The sequence below is a fragment of the Lepus europaeus genome, chromosome 7 (assembly GCF_033115175.1).
Source record: "Lepus europaeus isolate LE1 chromosome 7, mLepTim1.pri, whole genome shotgun sequence".
NCBI lineage: Eukaryota > Metazoa > Chordata > Mammalia > Lagomorpha > Leporidae > Lepus > Lepus europaeus.
This window is the reverse complement of record NC_084833.1, coordinates 78,662,907-78,687,504: the sequence shown is the minus strand read 5'-3', so window position 1 is coordinate 78,687,504 and position 24,598 is coordinate 78,662,907. Positions and strand designations below refer to the sequence as shown.

The 24,598-nt window shown below is 36.4% G+C and overlaps 1 protein-coding gene across 2 annotated transcripts in view; it reads right to left on the bottom strand.

Annotated features, from left to right (window-relative positions):
- Positions 1–24,598, bottom strand: part of FOLH1 (folate hydrolase 1) — a 66,522-nt gene that overhangs the window by 8,821 nt on the left and 33,103 nt on the right. For both annotated transcript variants that reach the window (XM_062196853.1, XM_062196852.1), the window contains exons 10-18: positions 24,217–24,336; positions 22,467–22,549; positions 21,048–21,111; positions 16,919–16,986; positions 15,589–15,680; positions 14,719–14,809; positions 11,990–12,254; positions 11,521–11,602; positions 7,286–7,378 (exon numbers count right to left, since the gene is read on the bottom strand). In XM_062196853.1, the coding sequence (XP_062052837.1) occupies positions 7,286–7,378; positions 11,521–11,602; positions 11,990–12,254; positions 14,719–14,809; positions 15,589–15,680; positions 16,919–16,986; positions 21,048–21,111; positions 22,467–22,549; positions 24,217–24,336 (958 nt within the window). The remainder of the gene's footprint in view (positions 1–7,285; positions 7,379–11,520; positions 11,603–11,989; positions 12,255–14,718; positions 14,810–15,588; positions 15,681–16,918; positions 16,987–21,047; positions 21,112–22,466; positions 22,550–24,216; positions 24,337–24,598) is intronic.

Genomic DNA, 24,598 nt, shown 5'->3' with positions numbered 1-24,598 from the left:
CAATTTGGATTTCCTCTGATGAAAAATATCTGTTTACGACCTTTGCCCATTTAATAACTGGGTAGTTTGTTTTGTTATTGAGTTTCTTCATTTCTTTATATATTCTGCTTATTAATCCTTTATCAGTTGCATAGTTTGCAAATAATTTCTCCTATTCTGTCAGTTGTCTATTCACTTTGCTGAGTGTTTGGTTTGCAGTACAGAAGCTTCTGAATTTGATGCAATACCATTTGTCAATTTTGGCTTTGATTGCCTATGTCTCTGTGGTCTTTTCCAAGAACTCTGTGTCTGTGCCAATGTCTTGCAGAGTTTCCCCAATGTTTATTTTTTATTATTATTATTAATTTATTTAACAGGTAGATTTACAGAGAGAGAGAGAGAGAGAGAGAGAGAGAGAGAAACAGAAAGAAAGGTCTTCCCTCTGATGGTTCACTCCCCAAATGGTTGCAATGGCCGGAGCTACACTAATCCAAAGCCAGGAGCCAGGTGCCTCTTCCTGGTCTCCCATGTGGTTGTAGGAGCCCAAACACTTGGGCCATCCTTCACTGCCCTCCTGGGCCACAACAGAGAGCTGGACTGAAAGAGGAGCAACTGGGATAGAACCCGGCACCAATATGGGATGCCAGCACCGCATGCAGAGGATTAACCTAGTGTGCCATGGTGCTGGCCCACCACAATGTTCTCTAAGAATTTGATGGTATGAAGTCATAGATTTAGGTCTTTAATCCATTTTGAGTGGATTTTTCTGTAAGGTATAAGGTAGGGAGATCCTGCTTCATACTTCTGCATGTGGAAATCCAGTTTTCTCAGCACCATTTGTTGAAGAGACAGTCCTTGCTCCAGAGATTGGTTTTAGCTCCTTGGTCAAATATAAGTGATTGTAGATGCTTGATTTATGGCTTTTCTATTCTATTCCATTGGTCTATCCATCTGTTTTTGCACCAGTACCAGGCTGTTTTGATTATAACTGCTTTATAGTATGTCTTGAAAACTGGTATTGTGATGCCTTTAGCTTTGTTTACATTTTATAAGATTGCTTTCCCCAATTGACGTCTCCTGTGCTTCCATATGAATTTCAGCATCATTTTTTCTAGATCTGAGAAGAACGTCCTTGGTATTTTGATGGGTATCACATTGAATCTGTAAATTGCTTTCGATAGTATCAATATTTTGATGAAATTGATTCTTCCAATCCATGAACATGGAATACTTTTCCATTTTTTGTATCTTCTATTTCCTTCTTTAATGTTTTATAATTCTCATCACAGAGATCTTTGACATCTGTGGTTAAATTTATTTCAAGACATTTAAATTTTGTTGTAGCTATTATGAATGGGATTGATCTTAGAAGTTCTTTCTCGGCTGTGGCCTGATTTGTGTATACAAGGTCTGTTGAATTTTTGTGTTGATTTTATATCCTGCTACTTTACCAGACTCTTCTATGAGTTCCAACACTCTCTTAGTGGAGTCTTTTGTAACCCCTATATACAGAATCATGTCATCTGTAAATAGGGATAGTTTGATTTCCTCCTTCTCAATTTGTATCCATGTTATTTCTTTTTCTTGCATAACAGCTCTGGCTAAAGCTTTCAGGACTATATTGAATAGCAATGGTGAGAGTGGGTATCCCCGACTTTTCTCCATTCAAGAAGATGCTGGCTGTGGGTTTGTCATAAATTGCCTTGATTCTGTTGAGGAATGTTTCTGTTATACCCAATTTGTTTAGTGTTTTCATCATGAAAGGGTGTTGTATTTTATCAAATGGTTTTTCTGCATCTATTGAGATGATCACATGCTTTTTGTTCTTCAGTTTGTTAATGTGATGTATCACATTGTTTGATTTGCAAATGTTGAAACATCCCTGCATACTAGGGGTAAATCACACTTGGTCCAGGTGGATGATCTTTCTGATGTGTTCTTGGGTTTGATTGGCTAGTATTTTGTTGAGGATTTTTGCATCTATGTTCATCAGGGAATTGGTCTATGGTTCTCTTTCTTTGTTGTATCTTTTCCACATTTCATTATTAAGGTGATTATGGTTTCATAGAAAGAATGTGGGAGAATTCCTTTCCTTTTAATTGTTTTGAATAGCTTGAGAAAAGCTGGTGTTAGTTCTTCTTTAAATGTCTGATAGTATTCAGCAATGAAGCCATCTGGTCCTGGACTTTTCTTTTTGGGGAGGGTCTTTATTATTGATTCAATTTTTGTCTTGTTTATGGGTCTGTTAAGGTTTTCTGTGTCTTCAAGGCTCAATTTAGGTAGTTTGTATGTGTTCCTTTGTTCTAGGTTTTCTGGTTTGTTGGCATACAGTTCTTTATAGTAATTTCTGATGACTATTTATGTGGTATCTGTTGTTACATTTCCTTTTTAATCTCTAAATTTTATTAATTTGTGTTTACTCCCTCCTTTTATTTATTTATTTATTTTTTGGTTAGTTGGGCCAATGGTATGTCAGTTTGGTTTATTTTTTCAAGAAACCAGCTCTTCATTTTGCTGATCTTTTCTATTTTTTTGTTCCAATTTTATTTCTTCTCTAATTTCAATTATTTCTTTTCCCCTTCTAGTTTTGAGTTTAGTTTGCTATTGTTTTTCTAGTTCCTTGAGATGCATTGATAGCTCATTTATTTGGTGCCTTTCCAATTTCTTGACGTAGGCACAAATTGCTATAAGCTTTCCTCTTAATGCTGCTTTTGGTATATCCAATAAGTTTTGATATGTTGTGCTCTTGTCTCCATTTGTTTACAGAAGTTTTTTGATTTCTCTTTTTTCTATGACCCACTGTTCATTCAGGAGCATGTTGTTCAGTCTCCACATGTTTGCTTATGTTCTAGAGATACCTGAGTTGTGATATCCCACTTCATTCCATGTGGTCAGAGAAGATTCATGGTATGATTTTGGTTTTCTTGACTTTGCTGAGACTTGCTTTATGCCCTAGCATGTGGGCAATTCTAGAGAAAGTTCCATGCACTGGTGAGAAGAATATATATTCTCAGCTGTAGCATGGACAGTTCTGTAGATATCTCTTAGGTCTATTTGGTCTATAGTGTCTAATAACTCTTCTTTGCTGATTTTCTGTCTAGTTGATATGCCAGTTTCTTAAAGTGGGGTATTGAAGTCCACCATTACTATTATATTTGAGACTATATCTTGCTTTAGATCTATTAACATTTCTTTTAAATAGCCAGGTGCCATGTAATTAGGTGATATTCATTTATAATAGTCACATTTTCCTGTTGAATTGATTCCTTAATCATTACATAGTACCCTTCTTTGTCTCTTTTAACAGTTTTTGTGCTAAAGTCTAATTTGTCTGATATTAAGATGGCCACACCAGTTCTTTTTTGGTTTCTGTTGGCATGGAGTATCTTTTTTCCATCCTTTCACTTTCAGTCTGCGTGCATTTTTGTTGGTGAGATGTGTTGTAGGCAGCAAATAGATGGGTTTTGTTTTTTAATCCATTCAGCCAGTCTGTGTTATAACTGGAGAGTTAAGGCCATTTACATTCAAAGTGATTGATAAGTAATAATTTTGCCCTGCCATTTTTCATAAATATTCCTTTTATTTTAGATTTCCTTTGTACTTTTGCTGGGAGCTTTCCTTCCTTTACCTTCTTCCATAGTGATGACCATGTTTTCATGTTTCTGTGTGCAACACATCCTTAAGTATCTTTTGTAAGGCTGGATGAGTGGTGACAAATTCTTTCAATTTCTTTTTGTTATGAAAGGCCTTTATTTCACATACATTCATAAATGAGAGCTTTGCAGGGTATAGTATTCTGAGTTGACAATTTTTTTCTCTTAAGACTTGGAGGGATGGGTGCTGTGGTGTTGCAGGTAAGGCTGCCACCTGTAGTGCCAGCATCCCATATGGGCACCAGTTCAAGTCCTGGTGGCTCCACTTCTGGTCCAGCTCTCTTCTGTGGCCTGGGAAAGCAGTAAAAATGGCCAAGTCCTTGGGACCTTGCACCTGCATGGGAGACCTTGAGGAAGCTTCTGGTTCCTGGCTTTGGATCAGCATAGCTCCAGCCATTGCAGCCAATCAGGGAGTGAACCAGCAGATGGAAGACCTCTCACTCTGCCTCTCTTTCTCTCTGTGTGTAACCGAGTTTCAAATAAATAAATAAATCTTAAAAAATAAGACTTGGAATATATCTCTCCATTCTATCCTAGCCTGAAGGGTTTTCTGATGAGAATCCACTGTGAGTCTAATTGGAGATACTCTGAAAGTAATCTGGTGTTTCTCTCATCTACATTTTAGAATATTTTCTTTATGTTTTACTGTGGAGAGTCTGACTAAAATGTGCCATGGTGAAGATCTTTTCTGGTCATATCTATTAAGAGTTCTATGTGCTTCCTATACTTGAATGACCATTTCTTTTTCCAAATTAGGGAGGTTTTCTGTAATAATTAAATTTAAAAGGCCTTTTAATTCTTTCTCTTTCCAAGCCTTCAAGAACTCAACATATTGTATGTTGGGTTCAACAAGACTTGTATGTTGGGTTGTTGGATAGTATCCTATAGATTCCCAACAATTTTTTTTCTTTAGTTTTGTAATTCATTCTTGTGTTTGGTCTGATTGTATAATTTCCTGTTCTTTGTCTTCTAAGTCAGATATTTTTTTCTTTTGCTTCTTCTGTTGTTATGGCTTTCCACTGCATTTTTTCTTTGTTCTATTGATTTATTCATTTCCAAGATTTCATTTTGATGGGAGAAATTTTCTTTCATGTCATGTATAGATTTCATTAGTTCATGGATTTGCTTCTGATTACTTCTAAGTAATCCTACGATCAATTTTTTTGAATTTCATTTCTGACATGTCTTCAATCTCTTCGTCTTCACATTCTAGTATTGAAGTGTTGTGTTCTTTTGTGGGTGTCATGTTGTCTTCCTTATTCTTGTTTCTTGAATTGCTGCATTTATTTGGCATTTGTGGAGATACTCATTGGTTTATTGTTTTTTTTTTTTTCTGTGATGACTATTATCTTTGTTCTATTCCTCTGTGGATTAGTGGAGTGTACACTTTTTCAGTGTATACCTAAAGACATGTGGTAGGTGTGGCCAGGGAGTTATGTTAAGTGCTGCAGGGTGAAGGGGGTGCCCAAAATGGCACACCCAGGTTAAGCATGGTAAATCCCTTCTTTTTTTTTTAATCAGAGGGGAGGTTTATTTTCTGCTCTGCAGGTATAGTCTCAGCTTACTTCCTATCCTAAAAGGAGACCAGTGCCTGGGTGCTAGCCCCAGTGGGTATAATATTTCCCTGTTCTGCCACAAGAACCACACAAAGGATCTGTGCAGTCCTCCATGTAAGCACAGACTCTTCAGCAATGACCCTTAGCAAGCAATTAGGGAGCCCTGAGTGTCTGGAGCCTCCCACAGTGACTGCCCAAAGTCCCAGCCACACCCTAAGTGCTCCCATGCAGCCACAGTATTTTCACAATCCTAGCACACAAGCCTCCTATAGTCAAGAGCACTCAGCACCCTGTGGCTCCCTGCCAGACTCAGACATCTCTTTCTGGCTGGTTGCTGGGTGCCAGCACATAGGCTGGCACAGCTGTTGTGTACATCCAAAATGGCACCCATCCTCTATTGGCTTGTTGCAGGACACCAGTGGGAGAGAGAAATGAGCCTCCCCCACCTTTTTCCCCTCTAATTTGGCATGCACATTGTCTCCACAGGATTCTAAGCCAAATTCCTACAGGGCTCTTACCTCAGCTTTATCTCCAATGGCTTGGGCTGCTGCAGATTGGTCTTACCTCACTCCAGAGCTGGTGCTTAGGTTCTTGGCTGCTAGAGTCCTGGAGTTGTATGTGTCCACACCCTTCATGTAGGGCCATAATTCCCTCCCATTTGTATGGAGTTTCCTCTGCCGTTTTTCCCTAACTCTTCCCTGAGATTGCACTCTCTCCAACTTTTTAAAACTATTTTCTCCTAGACTAGAGCAGTAAGCTCCGTCCCTATTCTGCCATCTTAATCCAATCTCCTCATGTTTGCTATTAAAATTTTACTTGCAATTTTTTTCATCCTAATATATAAATCATAAAAAGTGGACATCCATATTTCACAGAGGAGGAAACAGCTCCGATAGGTTAAGTAATTATTTATCTCAATACACTTCTGAAAAATTTAAGTGCTTATATTTTCCTATATCACACTACCCCCTGAATTATACACAATATGACCATTGAAGTCCTGTTTGCAATCACTCAATTATTGATTGTATATTTTTCTCTTCTTTAAAAAAGTTTCACTAACATGTTGGAACAATTCATTTAAAGCATGAAGAATCGTTGAAAACAATTTTGTAATATCCCACATGACGTAGGTAGAAGACTTGAAGACTTTTATTTCAAGGGTAAAGCCAGTTTATTCAATAGCCCTTTCCAGGACAAATTTTAAAGCAAAGAGGTAAAGAAATAATAGGGTGCAGTCATGCTGACATTGACAAGCCAGTAAGCCCGTTTGGATGATGCCCCAACTCCAGACATGAACACTAAACAAAAACATCCCTGCATATGATGGAAGAGACATTTCTAGCTCTCCAATAGTCTAATTCATTCTACAATACTCAGTAAGATGAACCTGGAGATAATTGATGTTTATCAGAAAGAGTTGTCAAAGTTTAGGGGAAAAACCCCCTAAATGTTGATATTAGAGGAATAAGTAAATAAATATATTATAAAAATACTTATATGTACATAGATTTATTTTTCTATGTATATATTAACACATACATATTTATAACAAGAAAATGGCTAAAATTAATATACACCAAAATATAAACATGATTTTATATTTGATGCAGTGGGGGAAGTTTTTATTTTCTATCTGTAACTCTCTGGATCTTCTAAATCAACAAATATAAACATATTTTCATAGTTAGAAACAAAAAATGGGGGCCAGCATTGTGGTTTACCAGTTAAAACCACCACCTGCAATGCCAGCATCCTAGGGGTGCTGGTGCATGTCTAGCCGTTCCATTTTTTATCCAGCTCCCAGCTAATAGCCCTGGGAAAGCAGTTTAAGATCATTCATATGTTTGGGCCCCTGTCAGTCATGTGGCAGACCTGGATGAAGCTTCTGGCTCTTGGCTATGGCCTGGCTCAGCCCTGGCCATTGTAGTAAACCATGGAGCGAGCCAGTGGATGGAAGATCTTTCTCTGTCTCTCTCTCTTTCTCTGTAACTCTGACTCTCAAAAAAATAAGTAAACCTTTAAAAGAAATTTCTGTTTCCACAGTGTAACAAATACATAAAAAATATTATAGAAAGGAATAGTAATTTTTCTTACCTGTAGAAAGGTCTGTCTGGTAACCCTAAAGGATCAATGAAGGCTCGTTCCAGGAACATCAGTTGATCATTCACAATTCTCAACAGAATTGGGCTGAAAAAGGAAGCTAACACAGTTAAAACCTCAAGAAAATATGTATACTACCCAGAAAACTAAACATATAGAACAAAGTTAGACATGTTAGTATATTTAAATTACTGTACCATGCATTTTAAGAATATTATACACAGTTACTTCATTTTTAAAATCCTTTAAAATAGGATTACACAGACTTATAAAACCACACAAGTATTTACATGTACCAGTGAAAACAATGATGACAGTATTTGCATGGAAATAATTATTCATTGATAAACCTAGGTAAATAAATATAGGCAGGACTCCATTCATCTTAGGTGGCCTAATAATCTACTCATAGAAGTAATATCAGTATTGAAATGAGATAATCCATTCATAGTAAGGTACCTGGCAAATTATGAAGATTTACCAAGTGACAGATGGTGGTGGTATACATAATAATAATAATAATAATAATAATAATAAAAGAAGAAGATAAATCTATTACAAGTGCAAGATACTGTGTTTCCTCCATTTTTCAAAATATTTGAATGGCCATGATACACCAAACATTTCTTGCTATAACAGAGTTCACAGCACAAAGCCTGGTGTTAGGGTTACTGTTATTAAAGGAATCATTCAGTATTACTGAAAAATGTTTAGACCTTAATTTTTTATTATTTAGTTTTAATAACAGAATTTAGCAAATCACTTCCTGGTGCCAATTACTATTTTAAATATTTGTAAGCATACTATTTTAATCTTCAGAGCAATTCTGAAAGTTGAGAAGAGTAATAGCCCCTGTCCTAGGTTAGACAATTACAGGTTAGCAGTTAAATTACTTGTTCAAGTTCACAGCTATTAAACTTTGGAGTGATAATTTCAGTATAATTTTTACAACTGCATTACATTAACAAAAAGAATACAGTAATAACTAAAATATCCACCATTTAGATTTAAGCTATTTTCAACATTTATTTAGCCTCACAAATTCAGATTTTGTGATAGCATATAATGGAGCATAAACCTTATCTGTTAGCAGTTCACGTAAAGGAAGGAGACAATTGAATAAAAGATAATTTCAATATGAAGCTATGTCAATCTAATTCACAAAGTATTGTTTCAAATACAGAGATTCAGCACCAGTGTTGTCATGTAGCAGGTTAAGTCTCCACCTGCAATGCCGGTATCCCATATGAGTGCTGGTTCAAATCCTGGAGGTTCTACTTCTGATCCAGCTCTCTGCTAATATGCCTGGGAAAGAAGTGGAGGAAAGCCCACGTTCTTGGGCACCTGCACCCATGTAGGAAACCTAGAAAAGTCTCCTGGCTCCGGGCTTTGGCGTTGCAACCATTTGGGGAGTGAATCAGCAGATGAAATCACAATCAATCAATCAATCAATCTCTTTCTCCATCCCTCCCTATCTCTCTGTAACTCTTTCAAATAAATAAATAAATCTTTTTAAAAAAAGAGATCCATGTGGATACACAGACATACATCTAATTGCACAAGCACACACACCTCCCCCTCTAGATACCTAATCTTACGGCTACTGCTAAAGTCTCTCCAATGTTCCTCATATAGAGCGGAACACAATTTGAGGTAACCATGGAAGGTCCATGCTCAGAACACCAGAGTTGAGTCAATAGGTCCTGAGGGTGACTGCTACGTGAGCTGGAAGATACTAAGAAGTCCACACCCTGTATCTTTTGGTGGGCCAAGGCACTGATCCAAGAAAAGCAAGATTGAGACTATCTTTTCATTATATTTCAGAATTTTTATGGAGAAATTCAATATCCAGTTTAAATCCTGCTATCCATCATTTACCATTAGTATGTACTGCAATTATATCACGATTTGCAAACATCATATAGAGACATAGATTGTTCCTAACTGTCATTTAGAGAGGATATGGCAAATACAGAAAGACTTGGGAAAGGGAGAGCTATGTGACCTAAGAAAACAACAATTCAATCCATGAGGCAGTTTTTCCAAAGTAAACTTACTTATTTTTTAAAGATAGAAAATAAGCTTTACAGATTTATATGATGTTTGGGATCACCTTACAATACACTTGTAATTTATTCGTTTTAGACCCAAGAAATTTGGAAAAAAAGTTTGAGTATAAGACAAAATTCTCCCATATTTACCTTGGCACAATACAATTGTTATACTAATCAATTTACTCCCTATGAATTTTTTGCTATTTTCATTCAGTAAAAAATAACTATATTATTTTATATTCTTTGTTTACTACCCATTTTATTGTAAGTATCTCATTATGTTATCTTTAGAATTATCAATTTTAATGATAATAAATGTTCAAATGGTATATATCTAATTTTTTAGGTAGCTTCTCTCCTTAGGCATTATGTTGTTTTGAATTATTCAATGTCACAATTCTATAATTCATATTTTTCTCAAGAACTTTTTTCCTCCCAAACTTGAATCTTTTTCATAAGAAAAAAATTAAAGAAATGTAAACACTATTTCTAAGCATAAGGACACAATGATGGCATTAGAAACTTTTATCATTATATATTTATGTTTTTCAAAAACATAAAATTGTGGCCAGCATTGTAGTATAATGGGTTAAACTATGGCTTACAAAGCCAGAATCCTATATGGGCACCAATTAGAGTCCCGCATGCTCTACTTGTGATCCAGCTCTCTGCTAAGGCATCTGGGAAAGCAGTGGAATATGACCCAAGCCCTGGGGCTCCTGTACCCACATGGGAGACCTGGATCACGCTTCTGGCTTTGGCTTGGACTAGCCCTGGGTATGTGCAGCCATTTGGGGAGTGAATCAGTAGGTGGAGGATCTCTATCTCTTCTTCTCTCTATAATTCTGATTTTCAAATAAATAAATTTTTAAACAAAAAACATTAAAATAATTTACAATGCTATTAGACATGCATGAGAGCATTTGTTTCAGTGTACTGCCTATAGCAATGGACAAAACTAGCATTTAAATTGTAGTTGACTTGATATAAAATAACAAAATGCTATTTTAATTTATATTTGTGAACTTAATATTTTACTGTATGTGTCTTTACAGGTAATATCTTCTCTATGAATTATCTTACCCATTGCCAATACTTCCAACTTTATTCTTTTGGATTTTATCAATTTTCAAAACAAATCTTCATGATGTACATTAATTAGCCTGTTTCCATATTGACAGGGGCAGAAGTTTTCAATTCCTTTTTCTTTGCTTTTGAGTGTGAATTTTCATACTCTGGACTATTTTAATATTCTTAAGTCTTATAACATTGAATTTTCCCCTTTGTTTTTAAACTTGGCATCTCTTTCAAGAAATTTCCATTTTAATAAATAATTCTTCTGTTCCTGTTATTAATGTTTGCATAAAATATGAAGTGGGAATCTGAGTTTACTTTTTTATCAGTTGTTTAAAGTTTTTACACAATGTTATTGTTGAATTAATATTTCCTCTGATGTTTTCTATATCCTTAATTACAAATAGTTTTTTATACTTAGATATCACTGGGCCTATTTCTAGATCATGTATTCTTATCTTTCTTTGTATTCCTGCATCAGTTACCATGGATTTGGTATTTATGCCATGATACTGTTTGTTCACCCTCAAAATTCTGCTTAAATTTCTTTTACTTCATTATTCCCAAAGTTTTTCTTTCTACCCTTAAAATTCTGTTCAAATTAAGTATTATACATGGAATTAACCTGAAATGTTTAACATTTCCAAAAATAAAAACTCCACAATATTTACTCTTCTGGATAAAATAATTTTCCCAGCTGGAAGTAGAAATGAGGAGTACAGGTAATGAATTCAAGAGGCAGAAATGTGTGCTCTGGGAATAGGAGGATTTAGTTGAAGTATGATGTACAGATTGAAGAAATACAGAAAAATGCTTGGAAAAGCTGGAGTCATATGTAAGAGCACCTTCTGTGCTCAGGTGGGTGGGTAAGTTGTCAGGAATCAGTTGCCAAATCACACACTGCTGAGAACAGTTCCCATTCAATGTCAGAAACCAGGCTTTGAGAGAGACATGGAAACCCTGTATAGTTTGCATTAGAGTGGAGAGACAGAAAACAGCAAAAAGATTCCACAGATATTTCAACAATAAAGACATAAATTAGTACTTCTTTTGAATATCTACTATGTACCTACTGTAGGCATAAACATATGTACAACATACTTGGTTTTGTCGAAGTCTTGGAGTCTCTCATTGAATTTAGAAGCAATTTCTGTAAAATTCTCTACTGCAGAAAAAAGTGAATCTGAAATAGAAATTGGGATCATCAAAAGCTTTAAGAACATTACTCTCCCATCCAAGTACTAACCAGTCCCAAGGCTGCTTAGTTTCTGAGATCCTCCTAGATCAGGCACGTTCAGGGTTGTATGGCTGTAGACAACAATGTTGTTCTATACTTCAAGATAAGGAAACAACATAGAAAGTAATCCTCTTCTGGGATTTACAAAGTATTTCTCTTTCATGTGTTATAAAATATAAGCATTCAATCAATGGGAATATATTTATAGAAATAAACAAAATATTCAATAAAATGGAATAGGAAAAAATAATAAATGACCAGATACAGGCCACTGGTTTTAGATTAACAGAAACACAAAAATAAGACATTTTGGAAAGAGGAAGTATAGCATACCAAATGATACCCCATATGTTTTCATTTCCTGTAGATGTTGCATTGAAATATTGTAGATTTTGTCAGCATAATTTCTTAAAACTGTAGCATAATCTCGACAGTCAAAGGGGAGCACCAAGGAACTGGCTAGTTCAAATACTAGCCCTCCGCGAACCTGGGCCACAGTGAGGTGATACTTAAATGTTGGGTCATAAAATTTTTCCACCAATTCATATGTTTCATAGACACTGTGATACAGTGGATAGCTGCTGAATTTGTAGATGTCCTACAAAAGAATATCAAAATATATCTCTTGTATATTTATTTATATCATTTGTAAATATAATATATATTTATTATAACAAAATGCCTGGCACTGCATTAACTGTATTTACTGTGAGTTGCTGATTTGTGTCATTTTAAAATCAATTTTGAGGTTTTTTAAAATTTATTTTCCTCCCATAGAAACCTTTTAGTTAAGGAATACAGACTTCATGCATTTCATAAATATAACTTAAAGAATATAGTGATTCTTCCCACCGTATCTGCCCTCCCACCAACTCTCCCACACTCCTCTTCCTCTTCCCTCTCCCATTCTCAGTCCCATTTTCCACTAAGATCCATTTTTGATTAATTTTATATGCAGAAGACCAACTCTATACTAAGTAAAGAGTTCGACAATTTGCACAAGGAAAAAAAAAATGGAACAAAAAAATTGTTCCTCAACAGTTGAGATGAGGGTTTCTCAAAGTCATTGAATGTTGAAGTTAGTTCCATCTTTTTTTTAGAAACTTAATTAACTGTAAAGAAGCATCCAAGAATGATACAGCTTTTGCGAGCACTTAGACATAATTGTAAAACAACTCTTTAATGACAGAGGTCCTGCATGGGAAGTTAGTGCACAGTGACTCTTGTTAATTTAACAATTAATACTCCTATGTATGTCAGTGAAAACCCGAGGCTCTTGATATGAGGTGCCTAGGCTAAGGAAGCCTTTTGAATTCACAACCCCTTAAGTATTTAGACAAGGCCAGAAGCAAAGCAAAAGTTTTCTCCTCCCTTCAGAGAAAAGAACCTCTTTCTTTGACGAGCACTTCTTTCCACTGAGGTCTCACCCACCAAGGTCCTTCATGTAGGACATTTTTTGCCACAGTATCTTGGCATTACCTGCCTGAGATTCTCTTATGGGCTTTTCAGCCAGACCAGAATGCTTTAAGGGCTGATTCTGAGGTCAGAGTGCTATTTAAAGCAAAGATCTTATTTGTTGTTGATACAGAACGCTTTGTATGGTGGTGTGCTGAAGAGATTCTGGAATTATCCTCCAGGGTTTAAATCTCAGCTTCAGGAATTTGTACCAAAAAAAAAAAAATGTGGGCAGTCACTTGATCTTTCTTTGAGATAGTTTTCTCGTATGGAAAATATGGATAGTACTGATATCTACCCTCATCATTATTTCCTAGATAGCCCTGCCTAAATCCTTATTCCAATGTCAAGAGATTAAAGATTTTCTCTATGGAAGAATAAGAAGCTCAAAGGCAAGGGCCTCTGGAGGTTTAGTACTGGCTGTGAATCTACAGCTGTCCTAGCTGCATTTGGAACTGGGCTCAGTCTCTTGCCCCTACTGCAATATCCTCATGGTGACGGTCTTGAATAAAGTCTTCGTTAACACCTTCACAAGTGTAAGAACATATTTTCTTTAACTACATAAAACCGAAAAATGAAAACTTGAAGACCTTTTAATCTGATAAACAGAAATCGTGTTTGGGATGGGGATGGAGGCAAGAAGAGAAGATGATGCTTTTAATGAGAAGTTTTGTTTTTTTTTTTTTTGTTTTTTTGTTTTTTTTTTTTTTTTTTTTTTTTTTGACGGGCAGAGTGGACAGTGAGAGAGAGAGACAGAAAGGTCTTCCTTTTCCCTTGATTCACCCTCCAATGGCTGCTGCGGCCGGCACGCTACGGCCGGCGCATCACGCCTATCCAAAGCCAGGAGCCAGGTGCTTCTCCTGGTCTCCCATGCAGGTGCAGGGTCCAAGAACTTGGGCTATCTTCCACTGCACTCCCAGGCCACAGCAGAGAGCTGGCCTGGAAGAGGAGCAACCGGGACAGAATCCGGTGCCCCAACTGGTATTAGAACCTGGTGTGCCGGTGCTGCAGGCAGAGGATTAGCCTATTGAGCCATGGCGCCGGCCTATGCTTTAACCAAGCTAAGCCATATTTTATAAACTATATGCTAGTTTGATTGAAATGAAAGCTCAAATACTTACCAACAACAAAAGGAAAGGAACATGACTTCTATGTGGCCACTGTGTATTATGCCTTTTGTTATTCAACAATTTTTCATTTGTTTAATGGTTAAAGCAGTAATAAGAAAAATCTAAATATTTGTAGTTCCTGTTACTGATTAATTTTAATTGTAAAAAGAAGAGCCAAAAATAATTCCTTCATTTCTAATTTAAGTGACCAAATTCATGTAGTGCCTCTGAATAAAACAAACTATAAGGGAATAAATGGAAGTTCAATTTTGTAGACATGACTCCTGGTGACAAATGACACTTTAATATAGGTCTTCCCATATCAGATGCAGGAACTACCACATGCAATAATAGCACCATCAACCACTGAGTCTTCTCCCTTGTGCTTTCAAAATTCTCTACTGCCCTAATGCTGGAGTCATATCCTGAAGCAAGAACTATTTGCTTAGTTTAGATATATTTATAAATAATCTTGAAAAATTATTGAGATAGACTCACCCAATTTTTAGTATAACGTGCTCTGCCTGCAGCAATTCCAAGTCTTTGGAAAAAGACCTCAAAGTCATTACCAGATCCCAACTTGCTAATGCTGTTAGGGATAAAATAACAGTTATTGCAGTATAATTTCTTTATCAAATACAGATATACAACCAATTAAACTGAACTCTATTCTTACTACTATAATTTTAAATGTATATAAATGTATATACTTAGGCAGCAAAAAATGAGAGGAATATTAGTTCTATTCATAAAATATCTTTCTGGAGATGTTTCCTTTATATCACATTTTAAAAAAGACTCGAAGTTGGAAAATGTTTTTATAAACTGATTCATTCTATTTAATATCTATATTTGTTGTTAGTGATAAAGAGAAGAAATCACTTTCAGATGATTCAGATGTAGATTCTTTTCCTAATATTTTAAATTGTTCTTATTGTTGATATCTACTATTTTAGACCACTAAAATATGCACATAAAGATACAACTAATACTGAAGTAGTGCTTGTATTTTTTTAGAGAAGTAAAAAATATTTGTAAACTGTATGATGTTTAGAAAAAGGAATAAGTACAAAGTGATGAGAAGACAAAAACATGAGGGATGAGGGAATTGTTTTCCAACATTATCTCCACTGTAACTTTTTTATGTAGCAGGTATATTTATTACTTATTCTAATAAGAATTATTTTGGATGGCTACAGAGTTAACTTTAAAGCATAAATAACTTTTCATTTATGAAGCAATACATTTCCTTTTTCAGTTGTTAGATCATTTTGAAAGTTAATTTTGAATCAATGATTAAAATAAAATATACTTTTATTTTTAAAACAATCCCACACTGCAATAAAAATTCAAGTTTTGTTTGTTTACCTGGGCCTGCCATTGAACTCCAGTGAAGGACTTTTTTCATTCCAGCTTTCATAAAGAGATTTGCCTTCAAAGCCTTCATCAGGACTTTGCAGCTACATAAATCAAAAGGAAACAGAAAACACTTACAAATCAGATGTATCGAAACCTGAATGTCTACACACAACAAATACATATACACACAAGACTAGAAGAGAGGATTTTGGCTTTCTGTTTGTTTAAAGATTTTATTTATTGATTGACTGACTGATTTGAGAGGTAGAGCCACACACAGAGAGAGGGAGAGACAGAGAAAGGTCTTCCATCTGCTGCTTCACTCCTCAAAATAGCCACAACAGCCAGACTGAGTTGATTTGAAGCCAGGAGCCAGGAGCTTCTTCCTGGTCTCCCTCATGGGTGCAGAGGCCCAAGGACTTGGGCCATCTTCTACTGCTTTCTCAGGCCATAGCAGAGAGCTGGATTGGAAGAGGAGCAGCTGGGACTTGAAATGGCACCCACATAGGATGGTGGTGCCACAGGCGGAGGCTTAGCCCACTATGCCACAGTGCTAACTTGAAAAGAGGATTTTGAATGTTTTCACCATAAAGGAATGAAAAACATTTGAGGTGACAGGTATATTTTCCCTGATTTGGACATTACACAATGTATTCACATAGTGAGACATCACATGGCACCATTAATCTGCCTAGTTTTTATTTGCCACAAATTTTAGAAGATAACTGAGCTGCCACTCGGGCCTAGTGGGGCCAGTGGATCAAAACCTGAGACAAAAAGGAAGGAAGCTACAAAGTCTCACCTAGTCTCGGTGCTGAGGTGAGCTGTCCGTGGAATTCAGCACCTGGTGTTTCTATAATACTCTAAGTCACGTAGAGCCTTTAACTCTTCCTGTGCCCTGAATTAAGCGGTATCATTATTTTCAGGAGTATTAACTAATTATAAAACTAAGGAATCAAACCATAAGACCGAGTTTTGGTTTAATTACTGCTCAAGTTGTATGACCTTGGTGGTGGATGCATCTTGGTTTGGTTACTGCTCAAACTGTGTGACTTTGGTGGTAGATGCTCATGGAGTTCACTTTCCTCCTTTTCAAAAGGAAGGTCTTGGCAGATGCAACGTTACCCAAAGGTGGCCTCACAGTGATGTGGGGAGAAATGACGTAGTAAATGTTAAAATTAAACAGCTAGTTACATGTGATGTTCTATGGGGTGGATATTTGTTATATGGTCAAAGATAACATGTGAAATAACATCAGTGTTTAAGATAATAATGGCACCTCAAGAAAGCGTCCTTTCTAGAACTTCGATTTTTCTAAATTACATGTAATAATTTTTACCTCTTTTGTTAGATTGTATACCAAGCTGTACAGTAGTGGTGTACAGTCAACTCTCAGAGTGTAGTTTCCTGAAAGATAAACAAAGGATAGATTGTTTTTTAATATCATTTCATTCTCTTATTCTTTTATTCAATGACCACTGCAAACTCCCTACCCAAGATGATCTTTTAAAATCCAAATTAAATTTAAATTCTCCAGTGGCTCCCCATCTCACTCTATGGAATTTATCATCTTCATTATGGTCCACAGTGCCACACATCACCTCTCCAAATCTTCATCTCCCACTCTGCTTAAGGGCACTCCCTCAGCCTTTGTACACACTGCACTGTTCCCTCAGCCTGCAACAGCATTCTGCATTACATTTGCAAGGCCTACTCTTTCTTTGGTCTAACATTATGCTTTCTGAGAGCCTTTCCTTAACTTCCCTACCTAAAATAGCATGCTCTCTCCAAGCCCTCTATATGCTAGCCACTGTTTCTTTCTTGAGTTTGGCTTATTTTTTACCCACAATAAGCAAATAAAAGAATATTTACTGCAATAAACTGAAGCATATTGGTACTTGTCTTTTTTTTTTTTTTTTTATAATCCACCCTCCCACTAGATTGTGATTTCCAGACAGGCAAATACTCTCTTATTTGCTGCCATATCCCCAGTGCTTAGAACAGCCTTAGCATTTAGATTTATATGACAAATACTTGTTGTGAAAATGGATCTGTGAGCCAGGTGTTTACTAGCTCGTTCTGAACAGACAGCAGAGATGGAGTCCACATTCCTGCGGAGTTGGACTGGCAGGTGTGAGTCAAGTGAAGCAGCCAGGGACAAGTGCTCTTGGGAAGTATCAGGATCATGGGGGGTCGGGGGGAGTGGGGTGATAACTCAGAAGCAGGATCTAGCACAGAGCATGTTAAGTGAAAAGAGGATGACTCAAATTCACTTTTCTAGAACCAAGAGAGAGCTGGGCCAAAAGAAAATGGCATTTGCAACTAAAGGCAACTAATGCATAGCCTGAACAAATGTCCAGAAATATAAAAGCATGTGATACAGAGGATGGCAAGCAGCTTGTACCCCGAAGCTTAAGACCCATGTCGGGGATAGCAAAATTTGAGGCTTTGCAATTAGCCACACAGAATAATTTTTATTGAAGTAAAGAAGTTGATTTGAAAATTCTAAAACTTCATCTAGAAGAAGAAATAGGTACATATATATTCTTATTTATTTTTATTCATTTAAGAAGCAGAGACAAACACAGACAGAGGAAGTGCCAGTCTACTGGCTTGCTACACAAATGCCTGCAATGGCCGGATGCGGGCCAGACTGAAGCTAGGAACCCAGAATTCAATCCAGGTTTTCTGTGTGCATAGCAGCAGCCAACTACTTGAGCCATCACCTGATGTCTCCTGAGGTACACATGAGTGTGAAATTGGAATTGGAGCAGAGCCAGGACTCAAACCCAGGCATTTCAATATATGATGTATCTCAAGTGGTATCTTAATCACTAAGCCAAACCATGCACCTCAAAAGCCAATGTAATTTTAAAAACAGTTTTGGCGGCATGTATTGCAATTTAAATCCACATATCTTTTTGTAATATTTATATATTTGAAAGTTACAGAGAGAGCGAGAGACAGAGAAAGAGATAATCTGTCCACCGATTCACTCCCTAGATGGCTGCCAGGGCTAAGCCAGGTGAAAATCAGTAGTCAGGAGCTTCATCAGGGTTTCCCATGTGAGTAGCATGGGCTCAAACACTTAAAACGATCTTCTACTGCTTTTCCCAGGCCATTAGCAGGGAACGAGATCAGAAGTGGAGCAGCCAGGACACAAACTGGTGCCCATATGGTAAGCCAACATTGCATATGGTGGCTTTACCCACTATGCCACAACGCCAGCCCCTCTTGTTTTGTTTTTAAAGCACATTGACATAAACATGCATTTTCATACATTGACATGAAAAGTTGTCCATAATATGTTGCTGAATGGCAAGGGCAAGTTGTAGAATCATTTAACTGTAATGTGACACCCAAAGCCTGTTTAAGGTAGTGAGAGGCACTAGTGTAGGGTTAGAAGGAACAAGTTTAAATAGATCTACTTGATCTGAGTCTAAGATCAACCCTTCTCTAGCTGTGTGACCTCAAGGAAAGTTTCAACCTCTCTGAGCCTGTTTCCTCTTCCATAGAGCAGAGATAATAAAAGTACATATATCACAGGGCTGTGATGAGTACTAAACTAATGTTTATACTGGAAGGCACTTAAGACAACAGCTGTCACACTATTGGCATTTTCTGTGAACAGAATTGTATATAGGAATGTCAATATAATGGTACCACACCAAATTGAAGACAGTAGTAGTTTTGGAGAGAGAATTGATTTTGAGAGCAATTTGTTTGAGAAGCCCTGTAAATGTTCATTTTAACAAAAATTCTAACACATGATTAATTTCATGATATGAGAAGCAAACATTTGATTAAAATAGTATAAAAAACACAATGAGGTCAGTGGTGTCTCAATCAGATGCATTTCAAAACAGGAAAAAACAATCAGCAAAACCTAAAGCTTTTTAAAAATGCACGAAAAATCACTCCACATTCTGAGAATATATGTTTGGAGTATTCATTCTATGTGATAAACATGTTTTATCTGATTGTGTGTTTTAAGGAGAAGTAATAACAGTGATCAAAGTTTACATTTTTGAACATTTACTCTGTGCAAAGTGCTGTTCTGGGAAGTTTTCAAATGTTAACTTATTTTGCCCTAAGAAGAAACTTGGAGACAGATGCTCTTAATAATTCTACTTAGAGGTGAAAAATCTGAGCCACAAAAAGTAATAACATGAGGTCACAGCACCAGCAGGAAGTAGCAGAGCCAGGGATAAATCCAGGCAGTCTGACCTGAAAGCCCAGGTCCTTAGGCACTAACCTTAAAGCAGTTAGAAAAGATAACTGAAATGCACTGTGCAAACAGAGTTTCACAATAATGTAGCTCACACAGGTGGAGAATGAAGAAAACGCATATGCTAAAGAGCCTCCATCAAGGTATCGCCTTACAATTGCTGACACGGAAAACTCTTACACACTGAAGAAAACATTCTCAAAGCTCACCTTTCACTCACTTACTCCTTTCTTTTTGCTGAAGAATACAGCCTATTGAGAAAGGCAGTTTGTAAATCTTACACTTATTTGATAATGAGAACATGTAAAGTCAGGGCTTCCCTGAGAAAGTCACACTTCAGGGAAAACTGCAAGGGCAAGAATTCCACAGCTGGGGTGAGGACCCAGGAGCCTCTGGGTAGGGAGAACAGCAAGTAAGAGGCTGGGGTGTCTCAAGAAATTGATTAGTGAGGCTAGAAACAAGCGACAATGGACTGCTTATTTTTGTTCAAATCAACCTTACATGTCCTTTATTTTGATCCTTTGTGTATTAAGACTGGTCCACTCTTTGAGGACTATCTCAAATGCCTATCCTGTTTCTTAAAGCTTCCTTGAAATTATTATTGTTTTTCCTGTGAACTCCCAAAGCAGTTTGATTATATCCCTCTTATAGCATCTGCATATATTATATTCCAAGATGGGCTTATTTTATTTTCTATATTGAGCCCTGAGCTCCCAAATATAAGACAATTTCTTATTAACCTTTGACCTCTCTGAGTCTCTGAAAAAGTACATTGCACAGAAAAGTGACCAGTAGATATTTGTTGAACTGAAGAAAAAAAAAATGTTGTGAAAGATGAAGTCTTAGAAATCATGTTTTTTGCAAAATTTTTGTACATGATAATACAATGAAATTAGGAGTTAAATTGAAAGACAATTTTATACCTCATTCTAAATAATGACTTATTCATTCAACACATTTGTGAAATTCCTGTCATATAGAAGTGAAACTGACAAAGAAGCAAATCTAAGAATATTACTTTTCTGAGCCAGCACTCTACAATGCAAAACAAACAAGCAAAAAAATCTTTCAAGGGAAGTTCACCCATGGCTGTGAGTCAGGAGCAGCAGCGCCAAAAAAGCAGCAGCAGATTCCCTAACTGCATGGTAGTGGATTTCCCTCTCTGCTAATGTATAATTTATGAACTCAATTGCTGCTGTCTGTACATTCATGATGTTTTTATGAGACCAATGATATTTACCTTCTATTGAAGAATCAGCATTAATATAGGCCACACCACGTTCTTGAAGGAGTTTGGAATTTTCCTATAATAAAAAAGAAAGAAAACTAAACTCATGACCTATCTCCTCTTCCAAAATTGCACATCTACATTTACTGTATATAGATTTCTGAATTACACTGGCCTACGTTAACCACAGATTTTGAACACTCAAAAGAGAAGTTAGTTTGAAATAATTTCAAAAACAATAAGTAAAAATTTTAAAGACTAACATTTAAGGTGAAACTGTCCATGTACTTATGGTACATGGAGAAGGAGTTAATTTCTTAACCATACCTTACCCTTCAAAACATTCTTTTAGCACACATGAATAACTTAAGAGATTTTTAGTAGCAATATTTCCACAAACATTTCATTATTAAAACAGATAACTTGCCTAATTTAAAAGAAATTAGCTATTTCAAATTTATGGTTAAAAAATGTGTAACGTTAAATCATGTGTTTGTACCCTGAATGTAAAACCAAGTTCTCCTTTAGGGTGGCATCACCTAGTGGTGAAGATTGATATTACATATGTTTACAACATTGCCAAGTAGAGCAAAGCTTTGCTGGGGTATCAACGTAGATTTTGAGTACCTAAAATAATCCAATTTCCTGGGCATTCTACATAATATAGGAAATAGAAAAATAAGTGCAACTCTAAATAATAAAATCTTAAAAATACAAATAAAGCCCTGAAAATTTTTAGATTCTTTCCAACATCAGCCAGGTATAGAGGAGCACTATCTTCAAAAAGTATAAATCGACGTTTACAGTGGCTTCACATAGTATCTGGAATACAATAGTAGGTAAGTAAATATTTTCAGTAAGACTGGACATTAATAGAATAAACATTAACCTTGCATATATTTATTTTATAGCTAATGCTTATATTACATGCAGTCAAAAATGTATGTGGATTAAATTATATTTCAGTGGACCTAGTAGATACTCTGTGGTATAATTTTCTGCCTTACTATAACCATGGTTTAATATACCATAGGTCACTATCACATAAGGAAGACAAAGGTGAAAAATACACCTTACTTTACAGGCTCAAGGGATATTTAAGTGCAGTTAGTGTTAGGAGCTATTTTGGAGAGCAGAAAAGAATCATGACAGAAATCAAATATATTTTGATACTCTCACACTCCTAGGAAACAAAGATAAATCAATTTTGACATTGATAGTAAGTGGCTCTTAAAAATTTCAAACACATTTCTTTAGGCATTAAAATATTTCAGTGTTGATTGTTGAACAAAATATGTTGCTTCAGGTTTTTTTGGAAAAACTGTGTACATTTTCTCATTAAATTCACTTATTATTTTTAAATGCTTGAGGATAAAGTCCTAACTGCTTTCTCATTAGGAAAATTTGGATTGTATCAAGTTATCAACTAACCTCTGCCCACTCAGTAGAACCAAGAAGACCAAATTCTTCCGCATCCCAACTTGCAAACAAAATTGTTCGTCGTGGTCTCCATCCTAAAACATATGTGTACATACATATAAGTGCTAGGGAAAAAAGTATAACACATCCGAGACATTACCAAGCCCAAATGAAAAAAGCTTCACTGAAGGTTTGAGAAGGCTAAATTGTGCTGAGAAACTTCACTTACTTTTTTTTTTTTTTTTCCAGGATCTTAAAGCTGATTTGTCAAGGTATCGAGAAGCATGGGGAAACACAGACATAGTCAAAACCCTGCCGGGGGTAAAATATTCTAAATAGGCTTATGATGTTTGGTTATGCACAGAAGCCATTGGTGGGCTGCAGCTGCCACAGTGAAAGAAGAAATAACTGGATGTTGTCAGATATAACTGAGAGAAATTCTCACTGGATTCTGAGAGCAGACACAACTGAGAAAAATCCCATTAGAATTCTTCCTTGTTTTTCTGACATCACATGAACAATGATTTGATGTGAGTTGGTTGTATGATTTCACTCCATTCTCAGGCAGAATTAGTCAACAAGGGTTCAACTGGTAACAGCAATGCTTGCTGCTGCTGAAAATCACGGAATCCACTAGGAAGGTCATATGGCTTAGAGGTCACAGTCACCAGGAAGGTACGAACATTGGCCTTGGAACCAGAGAAAGATCTTGTTTCAAACCCTGGTCCTCTCACTGGCAGAGTGACCAAGGAAACATTCTTAGCTTCCTTCTCTTTATTTGTATATTAAGAATAACAGTAAAAATGAAGATACCACTTGGCTACTGAGGGAATTAAATGAAATAATGTTTATAAAGTACTTAAGAAAGTGCTCTGAATACTTGTAAACTGTCACTATTTTAGTAACTATCCCATGTTTCCATATGAAGTCCATTAAGTGATCTGAAATGACCTGATTTCTGGAAGACTAAAACATGGCTGCAAATGAGAATGCAGATGCTAGACTAAGGACAAAATTCTGTTCGGTAGCAAAACCAGTGTTTTCCCTTCTCCTCTTATTCTTTTTTTTTTTTTTTTAAGATTTACTTATTTATTTCAAAGGCAAAGTTACACAGTGAGTGAGAGAGAGAAAGAGAGAGAGAGAGAATCTTCCATCTACTGGTGAACTACCCTGATGGCTGCAAAGCCAGGACTGAAGCAGGCTGAAGCCAGGATCCAGGAGCTTCCTCAGGGTTTCCCACATGGGTGGTAGGGACCCAAGCACTTCGGTCATATCCTTCTACTTTTCTCAGACCATTATAAGGGAGCTGGATCGGAACTGGAGCCACAGGTACACAAACAGGCTCCCATACAGGATGCTGGTATCGCAGGTGGAGGCTTTACCCACTGCACCCTTATGCTGGCCTTAGACTAGTGGTTTTTCTGAATAGATCTTCTCTCTTCTACTACCTGGTAAACCTGATCTGAGGTGTGAAGTCAGAAGAGCTCAAAGTACTCCTGCTTACAGCTCTCTGACCAGGAAGCTTAGGTGTAGGGCCAGATTCTAGTGTGTCCTCTCCAGTGAGAAACTAATTTTGTCTGCTTAGTTTCCAAGAGCAACCAATAGCAGTGAAATTATTTTATTTCAGATATTCTCATGTAATATATAAATCTCAAAAGTTATCATATAAATAAATACAACCATAAACAAGTAAGCAACTGGTATTTCTACACTTTACAGAAGCATAATTAAGACTGGTCTTTTTATTCCTTGTTTATTTTACCTTCCTTCTTCAATGTTGCAAAGCTCCTCACAATTTCATGAACAACAGCAGCTCCACTCTGAGGGTCAATGCCCCCAAACACCCATGAGTCTCGGTGACCTCCAAGAATGACGTATCTGTCTAGAAAGCATCATTGCAAGATTATTTGTCACTTGAGGCAAATAATAGAGTAAATTGCACATGACTCAATAACATCTAAACAGAGAGCATTCAAAGAAACACAGCAAAGTTACTGAAGACTTGTATGGATATATTATTCTTGATTTTCATATGTATTTCCTCAAACTGAAGAAGGAACAAATGTTATAAGGCAAATATATAAGTGTATAAAAATTATAGGAAAGTATAAAATTAACTTATCTATATGTATTACCCTTCTTTT